General features: G+C 42.1%; 1 protein-coding gene across 1 annotated transcript in view; it reads right to left on the bottom strand.

The window, feature by feature from the left end:
- sema6bb (sema domain, transmembrane domain (TM), and cytoplasmic domain, (semaphorin) 6Bb) overlaps window positions 1-23,724 on the bottom strand; it is a 164,463-nt gene that overhangs the window by 47,416 nt on the left and 93,323 nt on the right. Inside the window, exons 6-14 of the mRNA XM_033621764.2 lie at window positions 23,198-23,296; window positions 21,643-21,733; window positions 19,367-19,486; window positions 18,716-18,804; window positions 17,674-17,891; window positions 9,282-9,413; window positions 8,569-8,718; window positions 6,309-6,488; window positions 2,944-3,084 (exon numbers count right to left, since the gene is read on the bottom strand). Coding sequence (XP_033477655.2) covers window positions 2,944-3,084; window positions 6,309-6,488; window positions 8,569-8,718; window positions 9,282-9,413; window positions 17,674-17,891; window positions 18,716-18,804; window positions 19,367-19,486; window positions 21,643-21,733; window positions 23,198-23,296 — 1,220 coding nt within the window. The remainder of the gene's footprint in view (window positions 1-2,943; window positions 3,085-6,308; window positions 6,489-8,568; window positions 8,719-9,281; window positions 9,414-17,673; window positions 17,892-18,715; window positions 18,805-19,366; window positions 19,487-21,642; window positions 21,734-23,197; window positions 23,297-23,724) is intronic.

Here is a 23,724-nt window from a genome sequence, read left to right as displayed (position 1 = left end):
GCCCTTGACTTCAGCAACAAGGAGAGTTTCTGAAATGAAATACTCTCTGTTCTGCAGACAAAAAAAATCACATAGCTAGAGATGTTCATTGTGAAGGATTACTTTGCTACATTTCAGGACAAATTCAAGTCTCTGTAAGTTAATATTTATACCACACTAGTGTCATGAATAGAAATGACTTTGTGTAAAAGGGAATCAATCTAAAAGCCTGTGGTATATTTTCAAAAATGTGTCCTTTAATGGCGCACTGTGGGCTTGCTCAGTGGTTCACTGCACAACATGACTTTTTGATGACGGGTCTCTATGTGGTGTTAAATGAGGTTAAAAGGTCGATCTGCAACTGTATGCATTGGAAAGCAGACTGTAAAATGCTGAATTATTAAAGATTTATTCAAAAGAAAAAAGCCAACCATGTAGACTAAGAGCTGTGTGGAAAGGAAGAACTCACAAACACTCCTCAAAGGTTAAAAACCAGACCTGAAGCAGCTGAAGCGTGACTAAGAAATCTTGAACATACTCGCATACAGAACATTAGCTCTCAGTCTTTCATCTAAACACATAAACTCACACACTAAACGCACCTCAGAAAGCATGTGAGCATTTCCTAATGTGCTCTGGATTACACGCTTGTATGACTCACCTGGTTCAGTGAACACACTGCACGCCTGATGTGCTGGTGTGTGTACCAGTTTGTGTTAGTGTGTCAGTGGAGCCTAACGGGCCACAGCCACAGGCGTCAAGACTCGGTAAGTGTGCCAGCCAGGGAAAGCGAGTCGGTATGTGGTGCTCGTGTGGGTGTACGCAGGTGAAATATCATTACTTTGAATAAATGCATTTTTAAGTGTGATTATGTAGGATTAGTGGACTCTGGGTGCTGCTGCACCTTCAGTGTAAGTTAAACACATTCATACTGGAAAACCGCCAGAGGAACAATAATAGAAACTTCACTGGGACTTCTGATAACCTCATTACAGCTGGATGAAGAGATAAAACATAATCTTTCTTTAACAAATTATAAATTTGCTGCTACATTAAATAACATCTCATTAATAATGAACCCCTTAAATATTTATCATGCTTTAAACTGCACTATAATAGATATTATTCAACTATTGTATGGATTTGCTACACGCTCACTAGGGGTGTAAAAGAATATAAATACATTCGATCTTACAAAATTATCTTTTGTGACTCTGTATTAATTCTCAAAAACATTGTGTCAGTTTTTCATTGTTTAGATTTTTTTATTTCCCTAATTTGATACTGAAAGAATCCTACAAGCACTTTTAATTTTTAAAGGCAGAGGCAAATTCCTTGGTTCAGATTGCAAAAAACAGTTGTGCTATGATGTCGGATGTTACAGGGACTTTGATGAATACAAATGCAGATCCCACTGATTGTATAAAAAAGGAGAGTTGTTTCTCTACTACTTTTAATTTCCCGATTATGATTCTGATAGCTGACCTTATGTACCAGCCAATACCATTGGGTTAAAAAAAATAATAACAGCTGTATACTACTAACCCTGTTAGTGTGAAATGATTGCTATTAGTGTTGTGGGGCCTGGGTTAGATTGCTGGTGTGGAAATGGCAGCACGTGGTGTAGCGTTTAGCACTGTCGTCTCATACCAAGAGGATTCAGGGTTTAAATGCACCAGCACACTGTGCGGAGTTTGCATGTTCCCCTCGTGTCAGTGTGAGTTTTCTCTGGCTTCTCCGGCTTCCTCCCACAGTCCAAAGACAAGCACGTTTGGTTAATTTGTGACTTTAAATTCCTCCTGGGTGTGAATGGAAGTGTAAATGGTTGTCTGTCTCTATGTGTTAGCCCTGTGATAGTCTGGCAACCTGTCCAGGGTGTACCCCGCCTGGCACCCAATGACAGCTGGGATAGGCTCCAGCACACCCGCGACCTTGTACCAAGATAAGCAGTTATGCAAAATGAATGAATGAATGAATGAAACAATGGTGTTGAAACTGGCAGCACTAGTGTATTTTTTCTGGTGGGACTTTCCAGTGTAAAATATTGCCAAATTGCTGACAGCTAATGTTGTTACACTATAACCTGGAAATGAATTCTTCTTTGTTGCTCCAAAACAGTAGTTGCCAGTGGTTACAGAGTGCAACTGGCTGGCTAGTGTTTTAAAGCAGTGAAGAAGAATTAATTTCCATGAAACCTGCCATTACAGTACATGGTATCAGATTAGAGCATAGATTTGCTTACTTGCTAATACCTAATCCTGCATTTTAGACAGTATTGGCAGTATTTCTGATACCTGTACAGGTATAGGAACAACTCTGAAAAAAAGGAAAAAAAATCGTAAGCATATGTTGGTATGTTCTTTATACTATGACAGCTTTCCTGAAAATACTTTTAGAAAATTGTATTAAATCCGAACCCGTGTCGTGATTTGTATCGTATCGCCAGATTATTGCCAATACACAGACCTAATACTTACTATTCCCATGAGCCTCATTACCACCACCTCATTTACCATCTTATGTATTAAGCTGTCAGTAAACTATTTTCATTATTATCTGTTAAAATGATGGTTCATCTATGCTTAAGTTAAAAGTGCAGGCAAATGTAATAATGCAGCATTATATTTAATGGTGAATTATAACAGTAACAGCTTTTATTAGATTTTCTTCCACTTAACTGGCACACTTTATTGCATTTTGACTCATTCCAGTACTATGCAGCAGTTAACAGATTATCACTTTGCTCAAGGGCACAGTGACAGTTATTATTAAGTTGTATTATGGTTATTATTGCAGGAAAATTCAGATCAGCTACAGAGCAGCAGCTCTGGAAGTTGGCAGAGGTTCACAGTGTCGTGCTCAAGAACACTTGTGAAGGCCAGATGGTTCTTGATCGGTCACCTTAACTTCTTATTATGCTGCCCCACTGCCCTCTACGCACAGTGTATGATGGTTCAGACTTACTTCATGCATCGGGAGTAGAGCTGGCATCGTGCCACTGGTACTCGGACCACACAGGAGGGGAAGGCGAGGAGAAGAGTGTGGCTCACCCGGTCCAGAGTCAGAGACAACAGCTGCCTGGCCTGCGGAGAGTCTTCAGCACACCTGAAACACACACAAAAAAATGCAAGAAATGAATTTGGCAATTTCAATTAAAAGACTGAGACTGCAAAAAAAAACCTTTTCTTGTGAGTCAAACAACCAAACATAAACAGTTCCTATAAATAAAAGCCATAATAAAAGTGTAAGAGATGAGAGGTAGCCACTCAGCCAGATGTTACATTGTCAATCCAAATATGCACTGTGCTGATTGTAGAGGTTCGAGAGGTCGGCCGGCCATCAACAACAGCAGCCAAGAGCTGAATTGCTTCTAATTGGCACTTAGAGCTACGATAGCCGGCACTGACCTGCCTCCCTGCAGCAGATTTATACCTTTTTATGCACATGTGCACTCATGCATCAGTTGTATCTGGGATGGTTTATGGTAATAACATTGCGGCGGACCCACAGTCATTAAGAAGAATCTATCATTCTGCTAAGGCCAAGCTGTGAGTCATTCTTCACAGCCAATATCACGAAAAGCAGGGAAAAGGAGGGGGAGAGATGTAGTGGAAGTGAAAAAATAGAATAAATAGCTAACAAACGTAGGAAAAAGGCAAAGAAACAAAGACAAGAAAATAAAATACGAGAGACAGAACCAAGATCAGATGGTGGGAGAAAACAGGAGAAGATAGGGGCTCTATTAGTGTTACATCTCTCCCGTTTCCTGGTTCATTATGGCAACGGGCCAATCACAAAGCGGTAATTTCTCTGTGCTGACTTTCTAAAAGATGACTGTATTAGTGACCCTGTTTCTGTGTACCCTGGGGTTTATAAGAGAAGCACAAGGCATCTCTGTCTGTGTATGTAAGGTGAGGTTGGGGGGTGGCCTGGCCTGGAGCATAAAAGTAAAAAGAAACTGATGTGGCTGTGCTCTGTCTCCTGATTAGCTGGGTGCCTGCTGTGATAGCTGGACTGTCACTGACCTCCTGGTGGGCTCACCATGCACACCAAATTATCCTTCACACACTGGCTCCAGTCTACACCAGCTCATTCATCACACAGTCCCCTCATATCACTTGGCATCACTATCCTTCATTTTGTCAAGTCAGAAGCAGAATAAATACAACGAGACGCAAATTGGTGAGCATATTTTGGAGGGGTTAGGAAAGGAAGGGCGTTGATTACTAAATAAGAACAGTGCAAGTACATTGGACTCGACTGTAGAAAGAAAGTGTTTCCAGCCAGTTGGTTCGAGAACTAATCCTTTGTTTCCCTCTTGTTGCAGAAAAAATGGTATATGTATCAGGGAGCACAATTAGACAGAAAGCTGGTGTTTAGAAACATGTTCTTTCTTTTTAGAATGCCTCTAATTAGCCTTGGTGAGAGATAATCACCAGCCAAATCTGCCTGCATCTGTGTGACAATCCCCCCTCCCCACCCTGCAGCCATCCACCACGTGGAACACTGCATCTCAAGAGAGAACAAAAGCAAAAATGAAGATTGAAAAGGCATTGTACCCAGTGTTCATTACGAAGTGGTGGGCATCCAATGAAACCCCAAAGCTGTCTGTCTCATGCAAAATGCTAATTAAAAAAAAGGACAAGAAGCCCACTCCAATCTTTTGTCAAGATCCAGATATTAAATATGATTTAGTGCCAGACTGAAGATAAGGGGTCATTTTTCCTGACAGTATGTAATTTTGGTCAAGATTAAGGATAATGTGATTTTATCGTTATTTCATTACTTTCTGATGTTTTTTTTCCCTTAATGCAATTCTACAGTACATCTCCACCTCATTAGAAGATGTTCAGATTTCCTGATAATGAATATTAGCCTCTAATCCTATTCTTTCCTGTTTGCCCTATTTGTATTCTCCACATGGGGTTGCATCGTCGTCTCAGCTCCTGCACAATTATGTGTGTCTCTCGAAGAATAGGTGAGGCTCTCTGCATAATTCAGGACACGTCATGTTTCGAGGACATGTCATGCCTTCCTTTTTTCCCCCCTTGCAACTCTTTTTCTAGGCCTATCACACCACCAGTTCCCCTCGCTGTGTATACATCAACCCCAGATGTCATTTAACCCTTTTCTCACCTCCTCTGCTGTAAGTGTTGAGCTATTTACATCAAGCTCTCTAACTGCACAGGTTTGTCCACCTTGTTTGTTTTCTTGCCGAGAGATTGATGAGAAAATTGAAATGTCTGTTCACTAAATATATGTGCTCAGTTGCCAGTTAGCTTAGCTTGGTGTAAAGGCTGGAGACGGGGGGACAGCGAGAGGAAAGGCAACTCTAAAGCTCACTAATTAACACGTTATGTAACAACCTCACAGTGACAAGAAGACCCCAGGAAGTCACTGAAAAAAATAGTCCAGCACATAACACACCGTAAAACCCACAATGTGATGTTTTAACACTTCAGCGTGTGTACAGATTAATAAACTAGATAAAATGTGTTAAAGAGTGAGCTTTAGAGGTGCTGGTAGATGGATTTCATTACTTCCAGACAGTCAGACTAGCTGCTTCACAACTTTTCCAATGCTGAGCTACGATAACCGACCGCTGGCTCTAACTTCATATTTTACCTACACACATAAGAGTGGTAACAACTGTCTCATCTAACTCTGAGCAAGAAAGTTAAAAGCAGACTTCCAAAAATGTCAAACTGTTCCTTCAAAGTAATACTTCACCCACAAAATGACCATTTGTATATCAATTCATCATGCTGTGTTACCTCGAATTCATGAATAAAACTTTGCTTTTCTCGCATGCCTCCATGAAAAACGGTGAACATATTGACTTCTTGATTGACTGAGGACCACCTGGTAGCAATTGGTGCATAAAAAATCGCCAAAGTGGAGGAAATCAGGTGTGTGATGCTCAAAATTTCTGGCAGAGGATCCCCAAACCCCATGTGTGTCTCCTCCAATACTGAAATGAAACCTACACACCCTTGGCAACAGCAATACTTTGCGAAAACATTCTTTAACAAACTCACACAACTAATGTAGTATACTCCAAGTCTCATTTATCCAGTTGTATGCTCAGTTCTTCCTTAACACATGCATTTTTGCAAATAAAAACTTTAGTATTTGAGTCTGGCTTTGAAGGGAGCATAGATAAGTTTCACTTTAGTTGAGTTTTTCAAAGGTAAGGTTTTAGCCAAAATGCATGTGTATGGGAAGTACTGAACATATGAATGGATAAATAAGACTTAAATTCTACTGCACAAGTTGTGTAAGAGTTTGTGGATAAACAACCTTCCTTTCTGCTAGCTTTAACATCTTACTTATCAGGGTTGAATCCCTCCATTTCCTCCAGGAAGATGTTATTGCTGGTGACGGTGTTGTCCTGGTTGGGCATGATGAGGAACTTGAGGATGGTCCCCCTGCTCGACCCGAGGAACAGGATGGTCCGGTTTCTATAAGGCCCGGCCTCTGTATCCACCACAATCTTATTCAGCTGGTACCTGGAGAGACAGAGCGCTGCATTAATACCGTAGAGCTGTGTGGTTCGTTTGGGAGTTTTCTTCCATAAAAGCATGGTCAAGTAGCTCCTGAAGGCAAATTTATGATTTAAGTGCATTACAGCTGATTGGTTTAGGTGTAAAAGACAGACTCTTGTGAATTTAAATCATAATATGCCATTTTCTCTTGAGTCACTGCAAAATGAAATGAATTCCACAGAGATGAAACTGCTCATCAAATTTGCATAATAAACTAATTACGGCAGACGTTCAGTCATTAATAATATCAGTCAAGTAAATGGGACTGTCTTGGAACAATAGCACAGTGTTGCTGAACTACACACAATCCCGTGTGTATGAGTCAAAAGACGAGAATAGAAGCCATGTTGTGCCGGCTGTTTAATATTCCACATACATCCAGTCCCCATAATCCCCTGGTGGCTGGTCGGCAGCGGGACTACATATGGTGGATAGCGAATAGAGAGAGAGAGATAGAGAGAGGCATGCGTGCATTTATGTGAGACTTGATGTGCTACAGCTGCTTGCCTGCTACCACAGGCTTCAACACCCAAACAGTTTAACTTCAACAGAAGGAGTCCACATCCCAGACAGACAGACCCAGTGTGTGTGTGTTTGCGACCCTGTCTCATACACTGTAAAACATCACATAGGGGTTCAGTGGGATCAACTTATATTTGATCAATGAGTTAATGTAAATATAAAAGTTTCACTTAACTTAAAGTCAACTTAAAATTTTTAGTTTCCATTTTCAGACCCTTTCAGAACTAACAGAGAGGCAAAGTCCCTACCCTCCCGGTGTCCCCTCTGGGATTTAATTTCAGAAAAAATATGTACAGCAAGAGACAAAACAAGAGACTGAGCCATGAATAACACCATATTCATTCATTGGGGGTCATGGGGTGGCTCGAGCCTATCCCAGCTGACACTGGGCGAGAGGCAAGGTACACCCTGGACAGGTCACGAGACTATCACAGGGCTGACACATAGAGACAGACAACCATTCATGCTCACGTTCACACCTACGGCCAATTTAGAGTCACCAGTTAACCTGCATGTCTTTGGATTGTGAAGGGAAGCTGGAGTACCAGGAGAAAACCCACGCTGACACGGGGAGAACATGCAAACTCTCCCACACCCTGGGTTCAAACCAGGAACAGTGAGAGAGAAAGTTATGACGTATCTTACGTTACTTGTGGGTGTGTAGTCTTTGTAATTACATCTTAATACTTCAGCTGTTTTACGACAGACTGACTTATTTTGGCTGCAAAATAATCTTTTAAATTTACATTATATGTGTAACTCTTGGCACAATTCAAATGGGCCCAAAAAATGATTCCTCTCTCTCTCTCTGTTGACTACTGTACATATTTTCTTCAAAACAAGATCCCATGGTGGTCCACTGGGAGAGGAGGGACGTAGCCTCTCTATAAAGTAACTTGGAGTCTTGTGACATTAAATTATTAAATGTACTGCATAATGATCCCTAAACTCATCAAATATAGCTTCTAAAAAATGGCATACTAGCAGACTTCCCAGCATGCAATGTTTGACAGTTAAAACTCTCCAGAGACCCTTTTTTTGTACATAGAAATGATGTTTCTATACTACATTGTTGTTTTGCCAAATATGTCTTGATGGAAATGTAATTGCTGCCTGGATTATCTTAAAAGGATAACATTTTTTCAAGTGCAGAAAATTTTAGCACTGAATGAAAGTCATATGGAGGTGGTCACGCTGCATGGTTGGCATACAAAGCATCAAAGTTAGGATATGATCATGGTTTCTGTTATAAGTTAATGTAAATACTGCCGGTCTCATGCTTCAAGTCCCTTTTGACTTTTTCATTGTTTTACCAAGACTGTCATCTATCCCTATAACCCTAAGCAACCTAAGGAAAACAATGAAATTCTTTGTTATACTTTAGTTGCATGGTGTATTATAGGAAATATAAACATTTGACACTGTTTTGCAGATATGTTCTATGTGAACCTTTTGTCTCCTTGTAACAGAAACACTTGGAGACCAGGTTGGTATTTGACCGCTCATCTGAGTTCAGTCTCACCTGACCATGGTCCTGACAATCCAGGGTCTTTGTCCGAGTGATGGGACGGCCTCATCCATCAGAGGGTGGGTCTTGATGAAGTTGAGCATCTCATCAGGGAACGCGTTTGAAGAATTAAACCTGGAACCTTGAACGGCGCAGCCACCGGGCCTGGGGACAAGAAGTTTCAGCACATGTATAGCAGACTGTGCAGAGGCCAAGTGGCATCCTCTTTTGTGACTACTTCAGGCATCAGTTAAGATGTTTTTAAATAATCAAGCAGTCTAGACTGGCTGAGTGTCTCACATTCAGACACTTTTTCAACAAGAGACTGATTAGATTTAGTCAAAGAACTTCATTTTTGATGATGACGATGGTGACACAGTCAGGACATGCTTTTATTGGCAGAGTTTATAGAAAGTTTTACAGGCTATAATATCATGTGCAGCATCTTCCTGCATTCTCCATTACATGTGTGTCTAATTAACTTGTTTGACCTTGTAACTAAAACTTTTAAAACATGCCCTTCAGCAGCAAACAGTAAATTTATTATTGCTTGCATGGTGTGTATTTCCTTTTGTTATGAAATCAAACCTGCGACCTGCGAAACACACCTTCATAGAACAGAATTACGACTGAATTGAATACTGGTTGCTCATAATACAGTTTTCCTCCTACAGTCCTCTGATAACAGCGAGAACACAGGTGCATGAATTGATTACAGCCATCTGCACCTTGGCTTTGGGATGACTTCATCTGGAACAGGCGTCCAAATAGACTCCGGTGATTTCTGCTCCTTGAACCTCCCTTCAAATACAGCAGCCAGCTGCTCCATGTCGAAGGCACACACCGCCGAACCCGGGATGCTAGGAAGACAGAGACAGAGAGGTGAGACAGCGGTAGATTAAGACAGAGACATTAGATTGATAAAACACTCTGAACTGACACAAAATGACTGCCAGTCCTCTGTCAAGTGGGCTTAGCTTTGCGACAGGGGGGTTGCAGAGAGAGTAAGTGTCGGAATAAGAAAAGACAAGGTAGATAATACCTAGACTGCAAAACAGACTGTGAAACATGAAAAAGGAAGAAGTTAAAATGTAGAAAGTCAATTGAGAGAGTGAGAAAGGGACAGGCTTCCAGAGAAAATGACAAATTGGATTAGGGCTGTTCATATTTTGACGTTCAAAACTTGAACACAAAGGAAATTGTTACTGAGACGGAAAGAAAGACTGGATAAGATAGATGCTGTCAACTCCGTGGGCGAAGAATAGATACGCAGCGAATGCAATAGCTAGATTAGACACATGAAAAGATCTTGGCTGGAATTCCTGGAATATAAAATGAAATAGGAAATGAGTCACTGAATATTTTGCCTTTCACAAAGTGTGTGTGTGTGTGTGTGGGGGGGGGGGTTCTCATAAACCTAACAACACTTCCCAGTAAAAAGCCCAGTGCACTTCAGAGGCTGCTTAACTACTCGTGAACCCTGCAACAGGGAACAGAACATCTGCTCCAAAAGGTGTCCAGAGCCCACACACACACAACAAATAGAGACACATTCAGTCAAAGTTACACTATCTCTTCACTGAGCCTGATGCTACATTTTTGTGTTTTGGCTAGAGGACGCACTACAGAGACAGAGAAATAAAGAGAGCAGTGTCAGGGTAAGATAAGAAATGAGTTTTTTAAAAAAACATCCCATGCTTCATGCTCCCAGACTCAACTCTCTGCTCTGAATGTGTCCTCATCAATGACTAATGGTGTGCGTGGTGTGAGAGCTAGTGACTAAGTGCTAATACCTTAGCGATACACAGTCACACGCAATGAAAAACCTGAGAGACTGAGTCACCTGCAACCTGCTGCTACAAAAATCCCACACATAGCCCATCTGTTTCTGACCTTCTTCTCTCTCTTTCTTATAAAATAAACGTCCAACGGGTGATTTGAGGACCCGCGCAGCCTGCCCTCGTTATTCTGAGCGGTGTTTCTGTTGAGTGCCCCTTTGAAAGCCACAGAAGGGTTTGTTTGGGAAGGCAGCGCCCGCAGGTTGGATTTTGGTTGCAGCAGGGATCCGTGCTCTCCTGATGTGCCATTTGATCAGGTCACGCCATCTCCCTCAGTACTTATCATTCATAGGCAGGGATGTGACTCAACCCCGGCCAGCGTGGCAGAGCTGCAGGCATATCTGTGGACGATACGGCGTCTCTCTCAGGACTGTCGGCACCAGATGTTATGTGTGACATGTCTGCCAGCTCTCCACTGGTGCCAGCTTGCCTTCCTTTTTCTACCTTATTCCTCCCCTGTCTCGCTCGCTGCAGGTCACTGGGTTTGCCCCGTGTAGGGCTGTGTATCTACCAGAAGTAAGCCAAAAGGCCTCAGGCTGTTTTTCTTTCCAAATTCTTTTAATTATTCCCATTTTGACTCTGTAGTATTCTCTCCTGCTTTTGTTTCAAGTCCATATGTGTTGTTTTCTTGTCTACAAATTTCATTTTCAATCATTTTCCCAGCACACTTCCCTTTGTTTACTTTCAAATTTTGCCCGTCCCCCTCTCTGTCCATCGGCATTTGTCTGTCCTTCACTATTTCTCCTTGACTTGAGTGACAGGCTGTCCAGGCAAGATGCATAGGGTGTCTGTTCGAGACGACTGCTGCAGAGTCTAAAGTACTTCCTCACTGCTTAACAAGCTCTCTGACAGCTTGGAATAACACAGCCCTCATGGACACAAGATGCCTCGTAGGAGTGGACGAGGAAGAGGAGAAAAAGGTGGCAGTCAGGGGAAGTTTCAATGTCAGTGCTTAAAACAGGGCTCTAACTCTGATAAACTCCAGTGACTTTAAATGTTGCACACTCCTCATAAATATCAAAAATAAAGACCCTGAAGTATGGCATGAATTAATCACATGGGGGCTGTATCATTTCTGTTAAAATGTCTATACATTTAAAGGTCAGAAATCTTGGTCTGATTCTCTGCAGAGTACAAACTTCTGTACAGTAGGTCTTTGTATATGTTTTTAAATAATATCTTCACTGATTCACTTAACTTGATTTCCACCATGCTTAGATCCAGAGGGGTTTCATATGAACTTTGCCTCCTTTTTTCAGCAAAATCAGATAAATAGTTTGGCCGCTGCGATGGTATAAATTTTGTAATGGCTGTGGCCTCCCCTAAACTAAAGACCTTTAGTCCAATCAACCCAAGATATATTCTGTTTGTTCAGTAGAGCACAGCTCCACTGGCATTTTTAGGGAATAGCTTGACATTTTGGGGAGTACCCTTATTAGTTTTCTTGCCAAGAGTTAAACGATAACATTGATACCATTCTCATATCTGTTCAGTACATGTAAAGCTGGAGCCACTTTATCTTAGCTTAATCTAAAGACTGGAAATAGAGGGAGACAGCTAACCTGGCTCAACAACAACAAATCTGCATACCAGCACCCATATAGCACACTAATTAACATTATGTTCTTGTCAAAACTGTATAAGATATAAAAACAACAAGTTGTAGTTTTACAGGAGATTATGTGTTGGACTATTTCTTTGCTTAGAGTGATTTGTCAGAGTTGGCTTGTGCTATTCCCAGACAGCCAGCGGATACTCTGGTAAAAAAAACACCCATCCAAAGTAAATAAGTGGATTTCCAAAAATGTCAAACTTTTCCTTTAAAGTGAGCCTCTAAACTATAATCACAATTGTATCACAAAAAGTTTCATATTAAAACCTTTCAACCTGGGCCTTAACTCTGAGACTCTTTTCTTCACACCTCCTGAACTTTTACCCTTTATCCCCTTAATCTTCGTTTTTAATATTATTCAGTCATCCTTCTTCTTTCATTTATTCTACCACAAACCTCTCAGCTCTTCTCCTTTTTCATATTCAAGCGACCTAATTTTTCACTCTTCCTTGACCTTTTCACATCAGGTCCCCATGGGTTTTCTCTTCTTTCCCTGTAACAACTTGTATTTTCCTTGTGACATGGCTCTGCTGTCAACTATATGTGGTGTTCCTTTCCCACATCCATTTCTCAAGCTCTAGCTACTAGATATCTAACTATGTATCTCCCTGCCTTCTCTACTTGCGCAGGTCCAGCGGGACTAGCTTGCACATCTGTGCATCCTCCCTCGTGCCACACTTTTCCTGGCACACTAAACCTGTTCTCCTCCTGCTCCTTGTCCTCCTCATTTCCCCTCCTCTGCCGTGTTTTCCCAGAGGGATATCCTGCTGTCTGACCCATCACATGGGAATCTTTACAACCAAACCAAACATGGCCTCCCACTCTCAGGATGCACTAGATTTACTTTACTTTGCATGGGATGTTTTCCTTGCATTCCTTCGCGGCTCCATTAAGCCTAATGAGCCCATGTCAGTCCGCTCTAGCAGCAATAGACATTTTCAGCTGCCAAAACAATAGCTAAAAAATAATGAGAATTGTTTGTTTTTCAGCACCAGTCCAGAGCAGCATGATGACGGCAAGCCTTCCATTTGACATCTTGCTGCTGTTCTTTCGACACGCCGTATACCCACTTATTTGGGCTGCTAAATAAAGCTGAAAGTACTTTCTTTTCTCTTCTTCTCCCAACGGTCTCATACTCTTATTCTCCCTCTTTTGAGTTTGCTGTTGCTCCCTGCGCCTCCTTGACCTCTTGAGCATTGGGAGTGTGAATGCAGGAGGTGCCCAGTAGGAAATCTGAGCTCTACTTTCATCCTTCTTCGAGAGGAAGGGCCTGGGGCTTCAGAGGTGGATGCACAAAGGAACTGACAACTGGAGGCGATTTTTAAACTCTGGAAGTAGAGACCTACAGATCCTGCAAATACAACTTCATACCATTTGAGGAGCTGGTATGTGGCTGTAAAATTATCCCCGGAGTTTTGGGCACAGGAGGAGATGAGTAACTTCAGAGTGTCCAGGGGAGACTGTGGGAGGGCCCAGTAAAACCTTGATTTCATCCAGTTATTCCCATACTACAGTCCCATATATGCTGCCCAGGGCCAAATGGCAGGAGAGAATAGCTATTCCTCCACTCCCAGGTCCTGCTTCATGCTGTTTTCACTGCACGCTGCCAGCCAAAGCAATTTGTCTGGCAAGCACTTAGCTGGTGCGGCGCAGTGGGCCACACGGGGCCAGTGGGAGTTTTGCAGCTCACCTCACACATTCTCTCATTCTCTTTGTGCTCATTTTCCTCCATCACGCGTCTCCTTATCCATCCATCTAAACCTCCCTTTCTCTCTCTTGGCTGGCAGTTATTTAAAATAGTACCCAGTGGCAGTTTACCCAAGCAGGGGCATGTGTGTTCAGCTGGTTCTCCTCTGTGGCATGCCGCAAACGCTGTTATCTGGGAACCATTGTAAGTGTGTTTGTGCACATGTGTGTGTTTGTGTGTGTGTATACGAGTGGGAGAGAGAGAGAGAGAGAGTGTGTGTGTGTGTGTGTGTGTGTGTGTGTGTGTGTGTGTGTGTGTGTGTGAAGCATCCATCTGTCTCCGCAGGCAGTGGCCCCCTCTCGCTGCGAAGTCCCTCCAAACACACAGATAAGATGCAGCTGATGAAACAGTTTTAGATCTCAGAGAGAGCGAGGGATGCACGTGTTGTCCATTATTGACTTCCTCGTCCTTGAGCTTCTCATCCATCTCTCCCCCTCTTGTTCGCCGTCTCCCTTTTTCTCCTTTCTGTCTTCTCTTCCTTCTCTTTTACCCCCTCATTGTCCCTTTTTTCTTCCCCTCATTCTCTCCAGTCTCTTACTGGGAGCCCACTGCTTTGAGACACTGTCCTGCAACTGGTATAGGGCTTTATTTTTACATCCTTTAAAAAAAAAAGAAGGATTTATACTGGAACCACTGACAGGTGATAGCGATGCTGCAGGCTGCATTTAAGTGAGACACTGTATTGATTCCAGACCAAAGTCAAACAGCAGACAGTAGCAAGAGATTTCTGTGTGTTTGCCTCAATGTGCTGGCACTGCCAGACACCATAAGTGGTATCGGGGCCATTCAGATAGTGTACGGTGAGTGGGCAATCACAGAAAAAGTATACTGAATACTTTTCTATGATTTCAGCCACTTAGACTGCAATATGCTCGAGCAATACCTTATTTCAAAATGAGCAGAGTATGTTCGTCTCTGTGCAACTTTAAGGATACATGAAGGATGTTTCGAAAAACATGCATGATACAACGTTCCTCTTAATAAGTAACTTCATCTTCCAGTAAGTATGAGGACCATGTTTCTCTTCCTAATGTTGAAAAATAGAACATAGCAATTCAGTAAGGAAGAATAAGCAGATTATTTTTATTGTATCAGAAAAGAAAACTTGTTTATTTTCTCTTGCAGCAAGGAGAATTATCTCATCCCACTGGAAGAAAATTTGAGACCAACACTAGATAGAGTCATTTTAGAACATCTCTAATGTAGAATCAAATTTATATTTTATGCATCAAAACAATCCGAAGTGTTTGCATGGCACACATAAATATTTTTGTCCTGCCTTCTTTCTGTTCAGTCCCTCTGGTTTGCTGTTTGCATTGTCTTTGGCTCTGCAAATACCTGCAGTCTCCAATAATCCCCCATTTACCAGGCAGCATCTCTCCTCTCTCCTCCTCTCCTCTCACCTTTTTTCAATTTAATCTTGTCTTTCAACAAATCACCCTTTTGTCCTCAATGAAAGCAGTCCATGTGTCTTAAATTACTCTGTACCTCACAATCTTGACCTTTGTACCGCCACACAGCCTCTTTCATTTCTCTGGAGCTTTGCTTGGCCTGTAGGAAGCCTTGCTCTTTCCAACTTTATAGGTGAAGGAACAAACTATGGTGGTCCACAAAAATTTCAAGGGAATTTTCAAGTGCTGCTTCACACTGGGTGTCCATCTCAGTCTCCACGGGAAGTATGTCGGGATGTGTTCCTATGTTTGTGTATTTCTTAAAAAACACTCTCCGTATGATTGAATCCCCTTTTCTCTTTCTGAATAGGATGTGGATTGAAATTCATCCACGTCAGCCCTCAAATTCACACATGTATGAACACACATACACAAATAGAGCTTGTTTTTTGAAGTATTGATCTCAAGCAGTGATTCCCAACTGGTCTGCACTTGCTCTGGGTTACGTGAAAAGATTTAAGAGTAGTCAGTAGGTATTTGAGGAGTAGCAACTTGAAAAGGGATGGACTGCAATTTTATTTCAAAAAAATATATCATGATATGGAGTCAGCTAGAACGCCATGTGTTGAGAGTGCATGCAACCTAGTTAGGAAGCGAGCAGAGAAGATGAAACAGTTAGCTAAAAGTAATGGATAGCCTAAATGGTGAAATGTACTGTAGATAAAATGAATAAACAGTTCAAATAGCAGCTAAAGGAATGGATTAAGAGTTCAAATAGCTAAATGTAATGAATAAGGTGTGAAATAATTAGCTACATGAATGGATAAACTGTTGAGTTCCCCAGTGAAACAGAATATTTGACCAGTGTACAGTTACAAGAGGGATCTAAATCAAATCCTTTGCATTTGATTTTACCATTGATAAGTGAGTGGACTTAGAGTTAAGTGCAATACACACACCTCCCTTACTTGGGGCACGTTTGATCTGAAATCTGTGTGCACCATTTTGCTACAGCTTCCACGCCAAACATCTTAAAATGGTGTGCCAACAGGCTTTGAGGTACGTTTTCTCATGGGTGGTGGGTGTGTTAGAGGTGTTACCAAATCAGCAGCAATGTGTAAATAACCCCAGCCATACTAAAAGGCTCATTGACACAACAGGGTGTTCAATCCAGCACCATTGTTTCCATTGAAATAAATGTTTTGCTACTTTTTGTTGTGGCTGAATGCACCCCTGTTTTTAGATCAAGAGAACAAGGGAGAGATGAATGTGTTAGACCTCAGCCACATTGTTTTGGAAATGAAAACAAAGGGTGTGCCCACTGATAACCAAACCTACATCTCTTCCTATCACACTCCACATTGCTCTGTTCGCTACTGTGACCCACATATGGTGCAGTTTTATATGACTGGTGTGGCTGGCTTGTCACCTTAAGTCTCCTTTGATTTTCCAACTTTGTCTTGGTTCAGTGTGGTGAAATACAAGAAGTGGTGCAGCAGTTGAGATCTACATCATGTCCTCTTGATATAATGCCTACCAAATTGTTCAAAAATGTTTTTAACTGTATCGTTGATGATGATAATAACAGCATTCAATATGGAGTCCCCCAAGGGTCAATTCTTGGTCCTCTGCTTTTCAGTCTGTACATGCTCCCACTTGGATTCATCATTCAGCGATATCATTTTTCATATCATTCCTATGCAGACGATACACTGCTATATATATCTGTTGCTACTCATCAACTTAGCCCAGTTACATTGGCAATATCAAATATCGAATGGCAACAGACTTTTTACAGCTAAATGAGGACAAAATAAAGATTCTTTTAGTAGGTCCCAAGGCACTAAGGCACTAGATTCTCTCTTCTGTAAAACCATATGAGCATGCCAAAAACTGAGGTGTGATTTTAGATGCTGATCTTAATTTCCAGAAACAAATAGCTAATATCTCAAAGTTCTCCTTTACTCATCTTAAACAAGATGCTTTTTGTCACAGTCAGATTCTGAAAAGGTGGTTCATGGTTCATTTTTGTCATGTATGATGTTTACTTTTATCTTAAGCACACTGAGCCTACATTTTTCAAATGAAATGTGCTATAAAAATAACCTTGACTTTGATTGGACACAATTTTGTAAAGGCCCCCGAGTGCAGGATGAATCATCAAACATTTGAACCCATTTTATCTGGTTTTACAGAAAGAGAAAAGACAGGGATTCTGGTGTAAAAATACTCTGATACTGAAGATGGAAAGATGCTGAAATAAACCTAAAATTGAATTTGAAAAGTTCACTAAATGTAACCGATAAGTAGTTCAAATAGAGCTAAAAGAAACATTAATAGTTAAAATATTGGGCTAAAGGTAACAGATAAACAGCTAATATAGATGGCGGTGTTCATGGTTCTGGGGGTACATCTGGCTGATCCTGAGTGTCTGTCCTTGCGTGCACATTTTTTGAGAGACAGAGGCGAGAAGGTGTATTTATATGCTATGGAGCTTGTTTACAGGAATATGTTAGTAAGTGTATGTTGTACCTGTTCGCTGGTGTGGAGAACACTCCCAAGATTATGTCCCTGCCGTGCATCTTGATGATGGGGCTGGTGGAGTGGAGCAAGTTAAAGTAGAAGTGGGAATCACCAGGGACGGAGCAGTTCAGACGGGCCTTCAGGAACGACGTCCACTGCTTCTCCAGGACGCGCTGAGACCCACCCAGATCACGTTTGCACACCCGAGCCACACGTGACACCACCACCTGTGAAGAGTCCGGCGCAGAGAAGCAGATGTAGGCATAGCAAATATGCAAAATACATGTGCAACTCACTGACAGGTGTATCTTTATAAGCGCAGTTCACATAAACTCCAGTGATAAGCTGGGGAGTAAGCTTTGGATTTCATCTTCAAAAAGGCATATTTAAAAGCTCTTTTCAACTCCAGTGTGATCTCCACAGAGTCATTTGCATGCCATTTGCAATGTTTTGACAGATCATTGTTCTATAATGGTAAATCTAATATCAATTATTCATAAAAATGTCATTGCTTCTCAAAATTGCTTCTTTGAACAGCCTCATCCACACAACGGTAATGCTGTTTAAGTATCCATTTACTCTGCTCTCTGTAAACATGTCAAAGCCGGAGACCTTGTGCAAGCACTTCTCCCCAAATGTGAATTGCTAATTTATTAGAGAAGATCCTGATGCTGATACTTTTTCATAAAGATGTATCCCCAGCTCTGGTAAGGGCGGGAAATATACAAAGCTATAAAAAAAAGCTTTTCTTAGGTTAATCCAGACATGCATTGTTTACCCAGACTATGATTTGTTGGATTAGATATGCAGACAAACAAATACAAGGATGAAAGGTCAGTGTAGCAGTGGGGAAAAGAGTTGATATTGACATTCAAATAATAACAGCAGCGAGATATTAGAGCGGTGTCTGCTTTCATGGTGTTGAATTTTAACCACAGATTCCTCTACAGTCCTTTTAAAGGTGCTCTGAATGGACCAGCTGCTCGTCCATGTGAATACCGAAAGTTCAGAGGGACAGGAGGATGGGTTTTCAACAGAATGACTTCTATACCTTCTCCAGGTAATTGAACTCCATGGCTATCTCCCTGAAGAAGAAGTAGATGTGAGGTCCCCACTCCACAGCGCTGACAAAATAGGGCTCTATATTGTGAGAGAGAAGAAGAGTCAGAGTTAGAGGAAGAAGGGGGAAAGGTTTTGAAATATAGATGGACCATGAGAAAGCATACAGCAAACAGTGTCTTCATATGCAAATGCATCACTCACTCCCATGACACCGAGGTAACATGAGGGCAGTGAGAAAGAGGCACAGGCCATGGTTAATTTCATTACATAGTGAAAGGGGATTTTACACCAAACAATAAGCGCATTATGACTCCCTGATGTTTCTGGGAACTCAGTTTCACGCTATGCATTTCCGTGCTATTACACCCAAGACTAGCTGGCTCCTGTGTGTCTGATTATCTGATATTGTGAATTTTGTTTTTACTGTCCTATCATCATCCTTAGCTTTGGCCCGTGATGTGGATTCTCTGTCAAGGAGCAGTGAGTTTGACAGTTTTCTGTTCAGTGACCTGAACACAGAGTTGTCAGGCTGCTGACTCAGCCCTCTGCTACTGACACATGTATCGATCCTGCATGCTGCTAAGTGATGTGGACACACACTCAAAACATAAGATCCTGATGCACACCCATCTGTACGTACCTCTGAACCACTTGGAGTCGTGCTTGACGGTGCGCAGAGCGGGACTGTCCCCAAGGCTACGGTAGATCACCGCATCAATAGCCAGGAAGTCTGTCACAGTAGCTGTGAACAGATTCCCCTCTGACACATACACACACACACACACACACACACACACACACACACAAACACACTAGAGTTGGACAGCCTGCCAAAGCAACAGAGTAACCACAAACAATAGAGCTGGAGTGTGTGCTAGCCTTTTATAGAAGTCCTGCATCATAAACATGACATGACTGACCAGTCAACAATATAATTAAAGTGACATAATTGCAACTTTGCAGCACTCCCACACAAATAACAACATTTTTACTTCTAGCTAATATCGGATAATGGGATGATGGCTGAACAATAATGGCTCCCCACAGTTTCAGCCACAGAACACTGTCGATTATATTACAGTGGAGTGTTTAAATCCGATGAAGTAAACAAAGCTGATGGATTAAACTGAAAGATCACAACTGCCCTGTTTTGTTGAGCTTGAAATGTGGAACACACTCAGTGATATTCAACAATAATTTTCTTCAGTGATAATCCTCAATGTGTGATCGATATGCAGGTGAATCTGATGGATGTTGGAAAACTTTCACTGTGTAGAGAGCCGACCTTCAGCACAGGCTCAAATCATATTCGTGCAAAGGAAGGTAATTCTGTCTAAAAGGCACAGTTGCAGAATGGGGTGGCAAAGATGTGTCACCTTTAAGTCTGCAGTGGAGATAGTAACAGTGCTGGATCGATGTCTGTGTAAGCGAGACAGGTGTAATGTTGTGACGACGTGTTAGGGTCTTGACACTTCAAACCAATGGTTGGCTGTTGGTCAGTGTCAGGCTTCTGGTGATTGTTGCCCTAGTTTGCATGGTGACCTGCATCGTTGGCACTAGATAGCCCTTATCTGCTTTTTTTCGGCCAATTCAGCATGTTGAATTGGTGTCAGAGACAGCAGAGCCCGTCGGTGAATAAAATCAGTCTGCTTGCAGCACACCAGCGGCAACTGATAGTTTAGTGGATTGGCCGATATCCCACATGGTAAACAGTGTCGCATAACTAGGAGTGCTTGAGATTCAGTTTTGCGGCGGCACAGGAGCAGCTTATGAGCAGCAGAACAGTGCGGCCCTGAATGACACCAAAACGCAGTAGAGACTCTCAGCATAGTTTTTTTGTTACATGCCTATTTCGGTACAAACATTTACCTGCCAGTGTGACAGATAGCCCTCTGAGATTTACTTGCCAAACAGAAAATCTACTGGCATTTGAAGCTTGGCGGGTTGTAATTTCAGACCCTGTCCTCTGGTTTTCGTTTTTGAATGACAAATACAGACTACCACCTCCTGCTGGTATGGAGTTATTTCCTCTCATGCAGGTGCATTACATACCTGCTAGTTGCTATTGGCTGTCGTCTTTGTGATGTGTTATAGTGCAACATTTTGGCTGAGACACAAGCAAGGAGAAGTGATACCACTGTCGGCCTTCATCACCAGTAGTTTTGCGATGTCGGTTTGGTGTGTCTGAGCTGTGATGTGTGTGACCAACCAGCGGGAGATCTAAGCAGCTAGCAGCACTACTAGTTAACTCAAAGAAGAAGAACAGCAATCCAAATAGTGGAGATAATGAGGTCCAGCTTCATACCCTCTGAACAGAGGAGAAGATAAACAGCCATAAAACAGAGACAGGGAATGATGGTTAGGGCTGCATCATTCTATTGTTACTATTTAGAAAGTCGTGCCTGATGCGTATGTTACATATCACACTAGAGCCAGACACTGTTGTGTTACACATCTCGCCCGTCATGCCTCTTTTTCTTCTGAAATACTGGCATGCTATCTAAAATCACACACTGGGGCGGCATGATGCCCCCGTTTTTTGGTTGTGTATAAAAAAGAACAGACAGCATAATGAAGGGTCTTTATCGCGGCCCAGTCACGAGATCTGTGTGTAAAAACGGGACAGGAGATAGGTACCACCTTTGTGGGCTACCAGTGCCAAGGGATCCATAATACCTTTCAGTATAGTTCTGTTAAACAAGTCTGGGTGATATGAGGTGCGTGTCACTTGCAGTTTGTTGCACTTGATTGTTGGTGATGTTGCTGTGGAGCACTTTGTTGTTAAATGTCTGTCTTAAACTGTGATGTCTTTCTGTGGCGGTTGTATTTGTGTGACAGTTGCCACAGACTCAAAGAGAGCTTCCTAAGGGATAAATAAAGAAACTAACTAACAGGTGAGGAAGTAGTGTAACTTACCTGCAAACCGAGCTACATTGGCGTGTTTGGGGTCATAGGGGCACCTCGCCATACCACTAACTGTGTCTCCTACCATCTCGAGAGTGTCTCCCTGTTACACCACGCACACATAAACACACACAGATGCACACATCAATCAGCAAACTCCAAACAATATAAATGCGTCTACAGCAGCATTATGAAAACAAGCCACAAAGAGAATGACAATTAGGGAGTGTTACCATAAGTGTAAACTAATGATTCACTGGTGCCAATTAGGCACAGCAGCAACAACAAGAGAGTCACATTCTCATGCATAAATAAAACACACACACACATACAGACACACAGGGGTCCATACACCCACATAAAGTCATACATGTATATGCAGTAAAATCTCTCCTCTGCATCACTTTCTCTATTACACACACACATTTACTAACACATACACTTAAAAGGTAGCCAAAAGCAAACAATTTCCCCAGCATAGTCTAATTATCATCCACGGCTGAAAGGGAAATAATTTATATGTGTCATTTCATTAAAACCTAGCTATAAATAAAACAGTAGCTAGCATCGCTAACTAGTCCCCAGAGAAACAGACAGCCTATCATGGAGAGACAGGTGTGTTATACACTGTTGTAGAATGTCATTAGTGGCTGACAGATAATAGGCCAGGTACGGCTCAGTGTTCCACTGTTGCGCTGTGTTTGAAATGTGAGAGGCTGAAAATAACACTTATCTGAAAAAGCCTTTGATAGTGAAAGGATTTTTTCCCCTCTCACTTTCTCCAACTCAACTGCCTTCGTTGCTCATTTAATATTCCTGCAGAATGATGTGAAATCAGCCGAGCCGATGATTAATATTTATGCATAGTTTTTCTTCCACAAGTTTGAAATCGTTACTGTAATTGAGCGAGACAGGGATTGGTCGGGAAGTGGAGCACGTTCTGCTGCACGGTGGAGGATTCAGGTGAGCTGCTGCTGTCGAATGGAGATACACCTTCAGCGTCTGACAAACTTGTGCTGGACAGGAAGGAGGAAATATTCAGAGTATTCTGTGGCTAACTGTTTGAATCAGCTCTGTCAACACTTAACACTTGTAGCTTGAACCTCGGTGTCTCTTAAATCCCAGTTGGGGAATTGCTTTGCTTTCTTAACCACTTGCAAAAGAAATCAAACCACGCAAGCAAGTCACGTCTTCGCTCTTACTCTGAATACCCTCCTCTTCCTCTTCTCCCCTCTTTGTGTTCTTCTTGATTATCCGTCTCTGACTCTCAACGATAACAAGCTCGGCAGACCGCAAAGTTTAACCGCCGAGAAATAACAACTGTTGTATCTCAGGGAAACAAGGCACTGGAACTGCCAGACAACAAGGATAAATAAGTCCTGGGGAGGAAGTCAACACTGCCGCGAGAGCTGAACAAACAACTCCAATCAAGCTGTAAATTTTCACCTGAACAGGCGCACTGATTGTGTTTGAAAGCGAGGCCTTTGTTTAGGAATAATAGATACTGTAAGGCATTCATCAAGGATGTCAAAGCAATCATCATGACGTTATTTTAGAGTTAACTCACAGTGTAGTTGGCACAGAGCGGGTTGAAGGCGTTGGTGCCACACACAAAGAGGCCTCCCTCTCTGCTGAGCAGCACCTTCATGAAGTTACGGCATTCGTCCTGCAGGAAAAGGGAGGAATAAAGGGAGGGAGAGCTTAATATGCAGGAGGGGTGAAAGTGAAGAGAAGAAAGGCAAAATGATGGAGCGAATACAGGAAGAACTGGGTTTATTTTTCAGACACTGATTATCCAAACCGCTCTGTGAAATGAAGCTTTTCAGTTGCCTGATGTGTGGAATTATCACACCATTAATGCTGTCAATCATATTGATACAGTCTGAACATAGCCCGCAGAGACTTTAACTGTCTACCCTCTTCACACATGCAAACACACACACACACACACGCACACACACACGTACAGCCGCTGTTGATTGACAGCCGGTAATCCAAACCAGCCTCGGGATTTTAAAACAAGCCAACAGCTTTAAGGCTAATTTCTCCACCGTGAGGCGTCAAACTACATGAAGCCTGCTTAATGACTAAATA

This window comes from Epinephelus lanceolatus, chromosome 6, assembly GCF_041903045.1.
Source record: "Epinephelus lanceolatus isolate andai-2023 chromosome 6, ASM4190304v1, whole genome shotgun sequence".
NCBI classification, from domain to species: Eukaryota; Metazoa; Chordata; class Actinopteri; order Perciformes; family Serranidae; genus Epinephelus; species Epinephelus lanceolatus.
The sequence above is the reverse complement of the archived record's forward strand: the minus strand, read 5'-3'. Positions and strand labels throughout refer to the sequence as shown.